The sequence below is a fragment of the Puccinia triticina genome, chromosome 9A (assembly GCF_026914185.1).
Source record: "Puccinia triticina chromosome 9A, complete sequence".
Classification (NCBI taxonomy): domain Eukaryota; kingdom Fungi; phylum Basidiomycota; class Pucciniomycetes; order Pucciniales; family Pucciniaceae; genus Puccinia; species Puccinia triticina.
In genome coordinates, this window is record NC_070566.1 from 5,483,055 (window position 1) to 5,496,780 (window position 13,726).

Sequence of the window (13,726 nt, forward strand, 5' to 3'; positions counted from 1 at the left end):
TGAACTATGTATGCTATCTGCAATACAAGCTCAATAGGGGGGTTCACAATAGGATAAAAATAAAACTTTAGAGCTAATTTTAAGGCCTTTATGAACAACTTTTTAAAAAATAAAGATGTTGCTCTGATTCTCAGGGAATACCCAGTCCTGTACACCTTGCCAGATTTTTAAAAATTTGTTGATAAAGACCTTAAAATGGACTGTAAAATTTTACTTTTATCCTATTGTGAACCCCCCTAATAGGGGGGTTCACAATTGAAATTTACAAAACTTTGGGACACATTTTAAGGTGTTTATGAACATTTTTTTAAAAAATTGATAAATTGCACTGATTGATCTGCATCACCTGCTGCTGTGCATTTTCCCAAAATTTTGAAATTTTCTTCATAAAGGCCTTAAATTTGGCTCCAAAGTTCAGTAAAATTCAATTGTGAACCCCCCTAATAGAAGGGTGAATCTTGTTTTATAAGAGTTATGAATTACTCAGATAAGACTCTTGAGTATGGTAAAATAAAGAACAAGAATATCGGGATGAGGAGAGGAAAGAAGAGAAGAACAAGAGCGGAAAGGAAAACATGTAATAAGATCAAGAGAGTTGGTAAAATGAAACCCAATGATTTAATTAACAGAACTCCGCATTCAATGAAACATTAAGAGATGACATCATAACCAGCCGATCAAAGCAATAAAGCTAATAAGATGCTGAATAATCACAAAAGTAGATTAGCAGATCGTTACACAAGTCTTCATTGGATGGATGTAGGGATGCTAATTGGCCAGGCTTGCCAACAGGCCGCCCGAGCCCAACGGGGTTCAGGCCGGGTTTAGGCCAACCTTTATCGGAAATTTCTAATAGCACTGTTCACGTAAGCTAAACATCAGCAAGATTCAAATAAAGTTTATCCCATTGTGCCAGCCAATTTGGCTGGGAAAGTATGCTGATGTATATCTCTCACATGGTCATAGATTTCTTACGTGAACAGTGCTAATGCTGGCCTGGCTCAAAGGACCCAAGACTGAAATTGGGTGGGTGCGGGTATACCGGTTGCGCGCTCATTGGGCCACCCCCGGTCGCCCCCGGTACCCCCCAATGTTGACCTGAGCAAATACCTCCCTTATCAGCTCTGATCAGAGTCCTGCACAACTCCTTGATTGGATGGATGCCTCTGGTCAAAAAGGTTTACTACCTCTTTGAACGGAGGAAACCCTCTGGATGAGGCGGCATACATACCCCCTCAGCCAGAAGAAATTCCTCTGGTTGAAGAGGTATGTATTTCTCTTTGACTGGGGCATGGAAATCCACAATTCAAAACCAGTCAGTTAGCCAACAATGGATCCCGTTCCCAAAATGGGGTATGTGAAGGACTAACATGCAATTATTGTCTTTTTAGTAAAGCTTGGACTTTCCAAGCATTTTTGGATGGTAAGGTTATGGACTTTGGGGCAGAGCACCCATTTAATCTTTGGGTATCTGCCTTACACAGCTCTGGGATCAATCTTCCCTGATTATGACCTTCTGAAGCCAGCTGTGTGGTCAGGAGGTGGCAACCATCATCAATCCCACCGGATATTGAGTGATACCAATACCAACACCTCCGCCAATCAATACCAACAATTTTATGGCTGTCTAGTCTCACTCAGCACCGAGGCCCCTCACAGAAATCTTGTGGAACATCAATGACCCTGATCAAGAAAGCCAATTTGCTTTGTTTTTTTGCTTCAGTAGAGATTTCTTGAGGAGGAATCAGAATGCACATCAGCTCTCTGACCAAGCTTTCCTTCACCATATCAATTTTGCTTGGTCAAGTGCCCAGCATGCAGAAAACTCTCATTCTTTACCCGCCACTTTAGGGGTCTCAGGACCGGGCAAGTCTTCGCCCTTATTGATGCTCTTTGCAATTTTCATTCTGCTCCTACCCAACTCACTCGAACATTTATATCTAGATCCAGATATGCACTTGAATTGATAGATTCCCGCCTGTTCCCGAGTAAAAAATTGATCCTCCCACAGAGAATTGAAAGCGAGCTCTATTACACAGAAAAACAAGCCCAAGGAGACATTCCTCCTTGGAGATGAAGTTGAGCAACACAGGCTGCTGGTTGTAGATACAGGTGGAAGAGTGCCGGTTTGTATGAGTGCTTTCAATATTGATGCAGCGGGGGAGGAGCTCCCATTCGCCGAGCTGCTCGTACCTAAATGGCTCCTCCGCCTCCTTATTCTTCATATGGGGGGGGGTGAGGTTGGGGCCGGATGATGGGGTCGGCGGGATGAGGGGGCGGTGTAGACAAGAAAGAAAGAGGAAGGACAGGCCAAGCAGCAGGGCCAGCGAGTCAAGTGTCAGGAGCGGCAGATAGAGCCGTTGTGGCCGTCGCCTCTCGCTCTCCTCTTGCTTGGCCTCCACCCCGCTCTTTGTCCGTCGTCTGGACTCTGGCCAGTGGGATCAAGTGGGCTGGGCGCAAGCTGACCAGTCTCCCTCGGCAATAGAAGACAAGGTATCCAAAGCGGGCCTGGTAGACTCGCCGCTTTTTTTTTCAAAGGATGTGGTTTGTGAATTGAAGGGAAGCTGGATTTGGTTTGCTTGGGAGTAGCTTCCCTGTTGACCATTGACCGGCGAGTTGAGGTAGTGCAGGAATGATGGCAGCTGTTTGCCAATGGCAACATCAGACAGATCATGGCTTTCAAAGAAAGGTGACAAAATCAAAACCTAAAATTGTGATTTGAGGATTTTGGTGAACCTTGCTGCAAATCAGTCCAAGCGTTCATGAAAACACAATATAAAAATGATGGGGTTTTCAAACCTATCAATTACATAATGGTAGAATTGGTTATATTTGATATCCCTTATTAAGGTATTACTACACATATGAATTGAATATTTGTAACAGTATTGAGATTTTTCTGGCTCTATTGGGCTTTTTTTTTTTTGCTTGGGTGAAATGATTATTATATTATCTGAGTTACCATACCAGTAATGGTCTTAAAAAACCCAACCTGTTTTGATACATGCAAGGCACAAAAAATACCATTGAAAATAACAACCAAAGAAAAGTAATACTGGGGACTCACAATGTGAAAAATTACCAACCAAGTATCAATATCTTGCAACTACCCAGTGTTGCTGTAGGCCAGCTCCTGCATGTGCAGGCCTAGTTAAACTCAGGCGCAGGGTGGCATGTGCAACTCTACCGCCAATGGTAGAGGGACTTGGATGCAATGACAACTTCCTGTGCTGAAGCTAGCAAGTGAAAGCATACATACCTAGCATGAGAAATAGTTTGAATTTTGATCAGAGCCATGTAAATCCAAGCCCCAATTCTCACTTCTAGAGACAAAATTTTCACACTGAAAGACTGAGTTTTCCAACAAATCTTCAAACCATACTTTAAGGGATATCAACCTAAGATATAATTATTTCATCCTAAACTGATACAAAAGCCAACTTTTCAGAATTTGTTTTTGTTGAAACTCACGCTGGACTCGCACTCTCTGCGCATTAAATATGTGACATCCACTATGTCTTGCATCATCACATCTGACCTAACCTCAATCAGTATCACTCATTCAATCTTGCTTTCCTGCTTCATCTCAGTTCCGCCAAAAAGGCCACCAACTTGGTCCATCAAGTCCGCCATCAATACACAAACTCATTCTGATCTCAACATCTGACACATTTCTTGTCAACTTTGTGTGAAGCTTTAACTCAGAAAGCCTTTGTAGCTTCCAACTTGGTGAGAAGTGAAATCATTGCATTTCTTATCAACACTCATCTCATCCTCACTTAAGCCATTCACTAACCCTTTCCTTTCTTTTCTAACTCAGTCATCTTGGCGCAGATTGCTCCTTACTCCTTATTCTTCCATATCTTGTTTATATCCTATTATATTTGGGTTTATTGTTTATTTATTGTTTATCAAAATTCTTCTTCTTGTCAACAACTAATCATCAGTTCTACATCTCTTAGTCTTACCCGTCTAGTTCTCCAGTGTTCACTATTCAGTTATCCCTATTCAATCAATCAGATACATTTCTAGGGTTTGTTTCATTCTTTTATCATTGTTCTCTTCTGTTCCTTTTTCTCATTTGGTAGAAATGCACAAGAGGAGACTCCTAATTTTCACAGAAACTTCATGTAAACCCCCCTCCTCCTCTGGGGTTCACAAGGTGTCACCAATGGACACCTGCCCTGTCACTCTTCCCTGGCTCAACAGGCATCTTTTTCTCTCCTCTCTGAGTCAGGTAAGTCCCTCCCCCTTTCTTCTTGTATCTCCTCTCTTCCTTCCTTGACTGAGAGATCTGTTTCTCTCCTCTCTGAGTCAGTCCTAGCAATAAAAGCCCCCAGTTTGGTCCTAGAACTCCTCCTCCGTGCCCCATTCCACTACTCCTCCATCATCAGCTCTAGTGAAGGGATTCAACCCTTACACTTCATCAAACATTGTCTAACTTGACACATAAGTCTCTCAAGGACACATCCCCATGGCTTGTCTACACTTTGTATTGTGGTCATTCTCATCTAATATTGTGGCTGCACCACCTCATCTTGATTTTGAAAATGATACTCAAACTTGTAGCTTTCTCAGGCTTCCTTGCCCCTTCCAAACTCATTCTTGGAGATGCTTGGTACACCTGATGAAGTATTGGTGGAATTGAGATCAGGTGCCACACACACAAAAATTACATCATTGTGCTTGCAATATATCACTGACAAAACAAGGCCTTGGATGTTGAGCTTATCAATCCATGGCTTCACAAGCAAGGCCTACCTGTGAATACCATTTTGATTCCTTGAAAAAATTATCAAAGCTGGATGTATTGTGATAGCAAAATTTGGGGATTCCAAAAATTGAAGACATATGAAACCCCAGTGGCACAAATCACAAAAACATAAAACCTCCTTTGTGGATGTTATGCTGTCAAAAATCTGCCTATTTAACCTGCATGTTGATTTTTGAAGAAGTTATTATGGTGTGCAAAGAAGATTTCCACAATATCTCAATTTTTGGCTGTGAGGAACCTAGCCTACATAGTTCTGAGCTGGGAGGGGAGGTGCTGAGGGATCAGGTGGGCAGGAGACTGCAGAGGCTGGAGGGGAAAAATATAGAGATCTGCAAATTTGGAAAGCCCGGGCCAGCCAATTTGCCTTTCTGCTCCTGCTCAAATCTACAAAGGCCAGCTTTGGGGCCAGTGCGAGAGTGCATAGCAAACTTAATTGAGTCCCAAAGGTGGAGGTGTTTGCACCTCCACTGGAGGGACTTGTGCAGTATTGGCGATTTAGGACTGAGAGCAATGGTCAAAATCACTGCATACTTCCCACAAATGTTTCTATGGCTCCGTCTGATGGAGCCACATCACCTTCACCAATCCCTGCAAATATTTTGAGTCATTGGCAAGCACTGCATCTTGGCTAATTTTTGATGCACTAATACAACCGTGGGCCAGCTACGCTAACCATGGTGTAACGTAGCTGAATTCAGCTAACCTTTAGCCCAGCCAGAACAACAAACAGCAATGCAGTGGCTGTTCTAGCCATCACGTAGTTTGCTGGCTACGTTCTTTATATCTTGGGTTTGTGAAGGCGTAAAAGGTGCCACAAGGTGGCAGGAGATAGCCAGCCTTCGAACAAGTCTACTTATACATGTAGAGGTGGATCACAACAAGCCCAAAAGGGCACCAGAAGATGTGGTATCAGTAGCCCACGTGGCCGCCTGATGTGTCCTCCTGTTGATCTGTCTCGGGGCTGCGTTGGCCCCCATCCATCAAGTGCATGCAAGCCCTCCTCCCCGCCGCCCCACACCCAAAGACGCCCCGGCCTGTACGCCGGCCCGCTGTTGCCAATCCAGCCCGCCCCAGAACCGGAGGCCCAGAACCGGCGGCCAGCAATGGAGACACCTCTCCCGCGGCAGAGCCCGTCGCTCTAGACACCCGCCCGTCTCTGCACATGTGTTCCTGTCATGCGGCAGCGGGTGGCCCGCGGCCACACAAAGCAGACCCAAGACACACGGCCTGCCGGGGAAAGCGCGCCAAGAAGCGGCGCCCGGCGCGCCCTGCAAGCACCCTGCAGAAGCACGGCGGCCCCGGCACGCGCCGGCTCTGATCCGCCACACACACACACAGGGCCAACACAAAAGAAGGAGGACAAGGACGTGGACAGGATTACGGTATAGCACAACACAAGCACGGGTATCGAAGAGCGTCCAGACGGCGAAGAAGAAGAAGAAGGAGAAGAAGGAGAAGAAGGGGGGTCAGGCGGGGGGTCCGGCTCCGTCGAGGATGTGCGCGGGGGAGAAGCCGAAGAAGCGTTCGAAGTCCTGGACGGAGAGGGGGCAGTCGAGAGGCAGGCCGGGCTGCTGGTCGGGCGGCGGGCCGGCAGAGGTCGTTGTGGAGGCGGCGGGAAAAGGGGGAGGAAGGTATGGGGGCGGGGCGGCGAAGGGCCCGGCCGTGGGGGGCGGGGCGGACGTGGGGGCGAAGAAGTCGGGCGCGGTGAGGAAGGCGAGGGCTGGGTCGAGGGATCCCAGAGGCTGCTCCCCCTGCTGGTGGTGGAGGGCAGCGGGCGCAGGGATGGCGGGCGGGCTCGGAGGGTGGGCGTGCTGGCGCGGGCCGGGGGCCGGGCCGGGGTCGTCGAGGGCGCGGAGGACGTCGGCGATCTCGTCGGCGGAGATGCCGGCGCTGATGGCCTGGCTCAGGGCGGCGATGATCTCGGGGGCCAAGACGGGCTTGGGGGTGGGATGCTGAGCCGGGGAGGGGCGGTTGAAGGAGGGCGTGATGTCGGCCAACGAGGCGCGCGTGGCGTGGTGTGCCCGCTCGGCGTCGCGGCGGACGGGACGGAGGGAGAGGCCGACGGTGGATGTGCGGGGCGGGACGCGCAGGGCCTCGTCGGGCTCGTCGCTGGCCGGGTCGGCGGAGAGCGGGGTGATGCCCTCGGAGCAGTCGCTGGGCGGGGGCAGGACGGGGGGGCTGCTGGTGGCCAGGGCGTCCGAGCGGCCGGGCTCCCGGGCGCCCCCCAGCCCGGCATGCAGCCCCCGGACCACCGCCGCACTCAGCCCGCGATCGTCGCCCGGCCCGTCGTGCTCCATCCCGCCCTCCGAGCACGCCGCCTCCGAAGACGGCCCGCCCAGGGCCGGCCCCAACAGCTGCTCCATCGCCCACTCCGACGACGACATCCCCCCCGCACCCTCCTCCAGTCGCCGCGACCAGATCGTCCGCGCCATCGTCTGCGTCCCCGTCGTCCGACACCCCCCACTCGTCGCCCCCCCTGGCTGGACAGGTCTCCTGGTGCGCGACGAGGCGCCGAAGGCCGGCGGGGACAGGGGCTCGAGGAGCGCCAGGTCCAGCGGGGCGCCGTCCGTGTCGGCCGGCGGGGGTTTCTTGGGCCGGCGAGTCTTGGACGGGCCCGGGAAGGGGAACTCCGCCGGGGCGGGTCTGCGGGGGACGGCGGGCAGGCCCCTGTGGGGCGCCTTCTTGGCTGCGGCGGCGCGGGAGGGGGAGAAGATGAAGCTGGGGGCAGAGGAGGAGGCGGAGTTGAGGTGGGCGTCCAGGAGGCCGACGGAGCCGGCGGGGCCGGCCGAGGGCGGCGAGGGGTCGGCTCGCTTGACGGGCTCGGCGACGGGCGGGAGCGGCTTGGCGGACGCGCCCAGGAACCGGCTGGGCGAGAAGACCTTGTCGGGCATCCCTGGCGGCGGGAAGTCGGCCAGACAGGAGGCCTCGGTGTCGATCAGATGCTTGTGCGCGTTCAGCCGGCGCAGCAGCGAGTTCGGACTCCCGTTCAGGAACGAGGGCGACAGGATGTTGCACAGCTGCCCCGGCGAGTCCCGCGCCGCCTGCGGGGCGTGGCTTTTGGCGGCGCTCGGGTGGAGCTGGTGGGCGCTCGGCGGGGGCGTCCTCGGGGGCGAGACGTAGAGCTCTTGTTGCTCGGCGGGCGGAGGGTCACTGGACAGATGGTGGTTCGAGAAGGAGCCCAGGATTGGGCCGCCAGGATAGAGGGCTGCTTCTGCGGTAGGATGGCGGCTCGAAGACGCAGCGACGGGGGGGAAGGTGTCTCCTCTGGTGGACAGTCTGCCGACGGAGGTGGGATCGATTTTCTGGGAGATGCTGCGCGAGGCTCTTCGGGCGCTGTGTTTGGTTGGGCGCGGCGGGGGGAGGGGGGGAGAGAGGCGGGGGTTGTCGTAGAGCTCGTCGTCCTCCTCGGAGATGTAGGCGAACTTGGGGGGCTCCTTGCGCAGCCTGAGCGCGTCGGACTTGGCGTGGGCCTTGGCGAGGCTCTTCTTGACGATCCGGGCCTCGCGCTCGGCGGCCAGGGTGAGCTGGGAGGGCGAGCGGGAGGGCCGGGGGTTGCGGGCGAGGTTGGAGTGGAGCTTGGCGATCGACGCCGTGGGGCTGGAGAGGCCGGGGTTGTTGTAGTCCGAGGGGCATGTTGTGCGGCGGGTGCGGGACGAGGAGGAGCGGGTGGGTATGATGGCTGGGGCACGAGGCTGGGCAGGGGGCTGCTTGGGTGCCCGTGGCCGGACGCTGCGATGATAGCCGTTCTTGTTCCAGTGGACACTGCATGCTGTGGGGCACGAAAAGAAGACGCGTCAGGCCAGTGCGCTGCGCTGGGTGCTAAGCAGGACGCACGATTGCAGAGCTTCTCGTCTGGGTTCCTCTTTTTGTACCAGCAAGTACTCTGCTTGGTGCGGCAGTTCGAGCAGCCTTCGGCGTCGTGTTTCAGCGCCGAGCGGGATTGTTCTAGCGAAAGACGCGTTGGTCAGCGGGCACATCTCCTGGGGCGAGAGAAGGGATGGGCTGACGCGAGGCGGTGGAGGGCCTGGATGGGGGCTGGCTGCTGTCGATGGCCGCGGCGGTGCGTTTGCGCTTGCGTGCGTGGAGCAGGGCCTGGTCGATGCAGGCTGCCCGGGCGGAGGCGCGCCGGTGGGTGTCGTCGCTCTGGATGTAGAGCGCATCGTCGTCGCCGACCGGGTCCCAGCCGGGCGAGGTGACGGCGAGGGTGCGCTTGGCCGGCTTGGCGGGGAAGGCGTGTTCGTCGCTGGCTGGCTGGGCGGAGGAGGGCGGGCAGGGGCGGGAGCGGCTCATCGTGGTTGCAGGCAGCCTCAGCAGCCCAAGCACCCACCAGAACAACACACCCCCGCAGCCACTCCCAAGCACCACAACACCACCCATCTAACCCCAGTGCCCGGGTATCAGGGACACCCGTGTCACTACAAAAAAATACTCCAGCAGATGCAGAAACTCATAGGGAGCTTGGGGTGATACTCAGGCCCTTCTCAAAGGGTGTTTCAACAATACACAGGCACTGTGCTGCATGAAAGGATGCCATTTATTCATGCGGAGTTAAAATGGCAGTACCTAAACTGGGTATTCAAATATATGGGTTTCAGGAAACCCATTTTTTTGTCTCTGAAGGGGCTTTGAGGGTTGTGAAGGGGGCGTGATGGTGGTCTACCCCTCCAAGCAATCTGTAATTCCTGTGACATATTGGCCAAATTTACAAGTGATTTCAACCTGATGGATGGCTTTCTTTTTATAAAAATTTGAAAATTTCAGGAAATGTTATAGGATATCACAAGGATTCCTAAGGTGCTCTCATACTTTGGAGAGCTAGGGGGTCATCTGAGGGGGTTCATGGTCTTTCCAGCCATTTGGCTGCTGCTGCTCCCGCGAGAACCTCGACATTGCGTGCAAGTCCCTTCACACCTAGCTTAACTAAGCCTCTCGAACGGAGGGTCTGGGGGACCCCGCCCGGAGGGCTCTCCGTAGGAGAGGCTTATGAATAATGTCTGCAGGCTGGCAGACAAAGGAAGGATTTTCAATCCTAAAAACACAAAAACAAAATTTAAAATTCACCAAAATATGTACAAGAAAAACTGAATAGACAGTTTTCTTGGCAGTGCTGATGGGCACCCTCCCCCAAGTTTTTGAGGCATAAACTCCAAAACTGATTGAAGGAATCCGTTTTGGAGGTCAAAGGAATCCTGGAGGATATTCCATTGCACTGAAGATCCAGTTTTGGATTTTCTGATAATATGCACAATTGAATATCCTATCTGCAACAATTGGATGGCCACAGGTGTAGGATCTTCAGATATCTGCAGGCTTGTGAATCCAATATCCACAAGGCATGATGGTTGTAATTCCTTGGTTTACATTTCTTTGTGTTTTTTTTTCATTTTTAAAACATTAGTACAGCAAAAATGATAAGGATTGGGGAGATGAGACCAGTGCCATTTGAAAGCTGAGATTGAGAAGTGTAATTTGGCTCTGGGGCAGGTCCACAGGAGCTGAGGGGGAGGCTGGGTGATGCTAAGTATTTTTCCTCCAGCCATTGGTGATTTCTTTCTCAGCCAAAATTTTGACTTTGTGCACAAGTCCCTCCCTGCGGGAGGGGCCGCTTCGCGGCCAGCCACAGCGAGCCTCCCACCAGGGGGGACTTGTGTCAAGTTAGCTTCACACTGACAGGAGGGACTTGTGCTAAGTTCAAAGGCACCACGCATCTTGCTGTTACATAGCCAGACCTATGTAACCCAACAGCCAGACAATCTATCTGACAACCCCTTACCCTCATGACATCATAGATACGGAACACATCAGCCAGACACACACCAACAGGAAAGTTCTCTCCCCACTCTCCCAAAAAAGACTAAAAGCAATCAAAATATACCAAACACATAACCCCAGGAAACAGCAACAGCAGCAGCAGTAAAAGTAACAACAACAACAGCAGCAACACATCAGAGCCAATGAGCGTAACAGCAAACTCGTTTGTGTCTTTAACCAAAACGAAAAGAGAGTGAGAGATGTATTAAGGAAGAGGAGAGCGGGGGAATATGGTGCTGATCCTGTTCCACGGTTGATGATTACGAAGAGGAGGTCTCCCTTGGCTGCTCACATGTAGGATGAGAGACACGAGGGAGAGGGTATCACAAAGAGGGGGAACAAGCGAAGAGGACATCGGCCCGCACGCCATGAAAGCGATCCGGACCGTCGACAGGGCAGACACAGGAAAGGCTACTTCTGGTGCTCATGATGGCCTGTCTGGTCTGAGGGGGGCTGGCTGGGAGGGTTGCTGTTGTGGGACGAGCCGAAGACGCCGCCGGCTTTCCAGACGATCTTGACCTTGGGCAAGTGGTGCTGTTGGGCAGGGGCAGAAGAAGAGGCGACGGGCTGGGCTGGAGGAGGGGGCGGCGGAAGGGAGGCGGGGCCGAGCTGAAGGCCGGAGAACAGGCTGTCGATGGATGGGCCGGGCGCCCTAGAGTCCAAGTCGGGGGCGTCATCGGCGGAAGATTCGTGGGCGGAGGAGAGGGGAGAAGAGAGCTCTGAGGCCGGGCTTGCGGGGGCGGAGGGTCTAGGAGGAAGGGGGTCGGGCTTGGGCGGGGTCGAAGGGAGCTGCTGAGGCCTGGAGGCGCTGGCATGGCGTTGGCTGCGACGGGGTCCGTGGGGCGAGCGGGCGTCGAGGAGGCCTAGGTTCTGCTGGAGGAGGCGCTGTTTCTGCTCGCGGCGGGCGACGGACTTGAGCGCGTTCTGGGCCTGGCCGAAGCCGTCGACGGCCTCGAACACCCGTCTCGTCTCCGCCAGCCACCGCCGCTCGGCGTCCCCCGGCTCCTCGCCGCCCTTCGCCGGCTGCCCCCGCCGCCCCGGCTCGCCCCCTCGCTTGCAGAGCCGGACCAGCCGCTCCAGCCGCCCCGCCTCCCATGCCACGCCCCCCTCCGACTCCAATCCCCCACAACCCATCAGCCCAAGCATGTAGCTTAGACTGCTCCCCGTCAGCGCCCGCTCGCTGTATCCCCCCTCGAGCACCGAAATCAGCCGTCCGCGACAATGGGCCTCCGAGAACCGACTCATGTCGCCCGCAAACCGCTGGAAGAACGCCGTGGGCAGCTTCTTCCCGTAGCGCGACATATCCTCGCTCTCGTGTTCGCAGGCATCAAATCCTGCACATCGCTTTCCAACAATCAGCATCTCCTGCTGAAGAAAAAAAAAAAGGAGAAGGTGGCCTACCCGCACTGACAAAGATCAGCGACCGGTCTGGGTCGGCAGCAGTGATCCGGAAGAAGGCCGACATGTGCTGCTCGAAGGCTTGCCAAGTTTTGGGGTACAGTCTCTCGAAGAAGTCCGGCTCGTCAGACCAGTCCTCGAGGTGGAGGTTCTGGATGAACTGGTTGATCGCGTTGCCGACGCAGATGTTGAGGGAGGCATCCTTGATCCTAGCGGGGTCTCCGTCCTCGCAGGGATAGGAGTTGATGTCGTGGAGCGAGCTGTAGCTGATCAGGAGTCTGCGCTTCTGGTCCGCTGGGCCCGACGGGGGGAGCAGGCCGGCTTGCTCGTTGATCCGCCAGACGATCTCCTGGCTGCCGTTCCCGTGGTGCAGGTCGATGTCGACGATGCAGATCCGGTCGATGCCGTAGTTGAGATGGCTGTACATGCACCCGATGAGCACGTTGTTCACCCAGCAGAAGCCCATCGGCTCCGCGTTCGTGCAATGGTGCCCCGGCGGACGGACATTGACGAAGGCCTTTTTGTACGTTCCATCCTCCCCCTTCTGCTCAGCTTTGAGCACCGAATCGATGGCCGTGTAGCAGGTGCCTATTGATCCCAGGATCGCCGCCTCGCTTCCCGGCGAAAGATAGCTAAGCAGAACACGGAAGCACACTCAGATTTTTCTCTTTTTTTTGCATAAGTTGTGGAGGCGAATTGAAAAGGGGAGATATTTACAGATCTCCTTGGGGTAAATGCTCGGGCACTTCAGACAGGCCATCCAGATTGAGGTCCGAAGCCTGAAGACACAGGCTGATGAGTTGTTCGAGATAAGTTTTGGAAGAATGGAAGGTGGCAAAGCGATCTGGGTGAGGTTGCGAGCTGGAAGCGATGGCGGGATCAGGGGAAGGTGGGCGATTAGGCTGGTCGTGGATGTGAGCGAATGCGGGATCGTGAGGGGCGATTTTGCGAGTGGTTTTGGTGAATGTGACTTGGGGGGTGAGGACGAGTGGGAAGGAGGATGGGGGCTCGTCGGTGGCCGATGGTGGGGCTGGGAGACGGGCGGGGGAGTCGGGGTTGCGGAGCGAGTGCCAGGCGAGGGCGGCGGCGAGGCCGAGGTTGACGAAGCGCAGCCGCTCGGGCCGCTCGTAGATCGTCGAGCGCTCCTTCGTCCGCCGGAACACGTGCTTGAAGCAGTCGTCCTGGGTCACGATGTGGATCGTCGGCTGGCTTGCCACGCCTGGCCTGTCGACGGGCGAGGTCGGCTCCGGCTCGCTTGTGTCCGGACGGCTACGCGCTGGATCCATCGGGAGCCCAGTCAATGTGCGGTACGGGTTTTCTGTGGATCTGTTGTGGACAGGGATGGCCAATCAGCACGTGTGGGTTGGGTGCTGGCCGAGGGTCAGGAGGACACTTACTATGTCGCGGAGGTCCGAGGGGAAGTTCGGTTTGCCCCAGCTGCGACTCGGGAACAATAGTTCGGTTGGAAGCAGATTCTAGTGCTCCCAGCAATCCAGTAGACATTGCTGCTGGAACTTGCAAGCTTGCTCCGCGCCGGTCCTCATCCGATCGTCGCCCGCCGCATCGCCAAGAGATTATATAACCTCTGCCTTGGGTGTGCTCTCCCCCAGCGAATGGAGGACTTGCCGTCAATCTGCCCCGCAGAAATCTGCAGCCCCTGGGAGAGTTTCAAAATCTGGTTCCCTCCCGGAAGAACCTGAATTGGAACATTCCACCCACATTCCCATCACATTCAGAGCACAC

At 54.3% G+C, this 13,726-nt stretch overlaps 3 protein-coding genes across 3 annotated transcripts; 1 reads left to right on the forward strand and 2 right to left on the reverse strand.

The window, feature by feature from the left end:
- Positions 1 to 5,762: 5,762 nt before the first annotated feature.
- Positions 5,763 to 6,092, forward strand: PtA15_9A538 (uncharacterized protein; the record flags this gene model as incomplete). Its single annotated transcript, XM_053172757.1, has 1 exon — positions 5,763 to 6,092. One exon carries the CDS (start codon positions 5,763 to 5,765, stop codon positions 6,090 to 6,092), a length of 330 nt encoding a protein of 109 aa, XP_053023966.1.
- Positions 6,093 to 6,240: 148 nt separating this feature from the next.
- Positions 6,241 to 9,064, reverse strand: PtA15_9A539 (uncharacterized protein; the record flags this gene model as incomplete). Its single annotated transcript, XM_053172758.1, has 3 exons — positions 6,241 to 8,371; positions 8,605 to 8,719; positions 8,782 to 9,064. The coding sequence occupies 3 exons, from the start codon at positions 9,062 to 9,064 to the stop codon at positions 6,241 to 6,243; spliced, it is 2,529 nt and encodes an 842-aa protein (XP_053023967.1).
- A 1,932-nt stretch (positions 9,065 to 10,996) lies between these two features.
- On the reverse strand, positions 10,997 to 13,486 carry PtA15_9A540 (uncharacterized protein; the record flags this gene model as incomplete). The annotated part of the gene is made up of 4 exons (XM_053172760.1): positions 10,997 to 11,919; positions 11,987 to 12,615; positions 12,701 to 13,301; positions 13,381 to 13,486. 4 exons carry the CDS (start codon positions 13,484 to 13,486, stop codon positions 10,997 to 10,999), a joined length of 2,259 nt encoding a protein of 752 aa, XP_053023968.1.
- Positions 13,487 to 13,726: the final 240 nt, after the last annotated feature.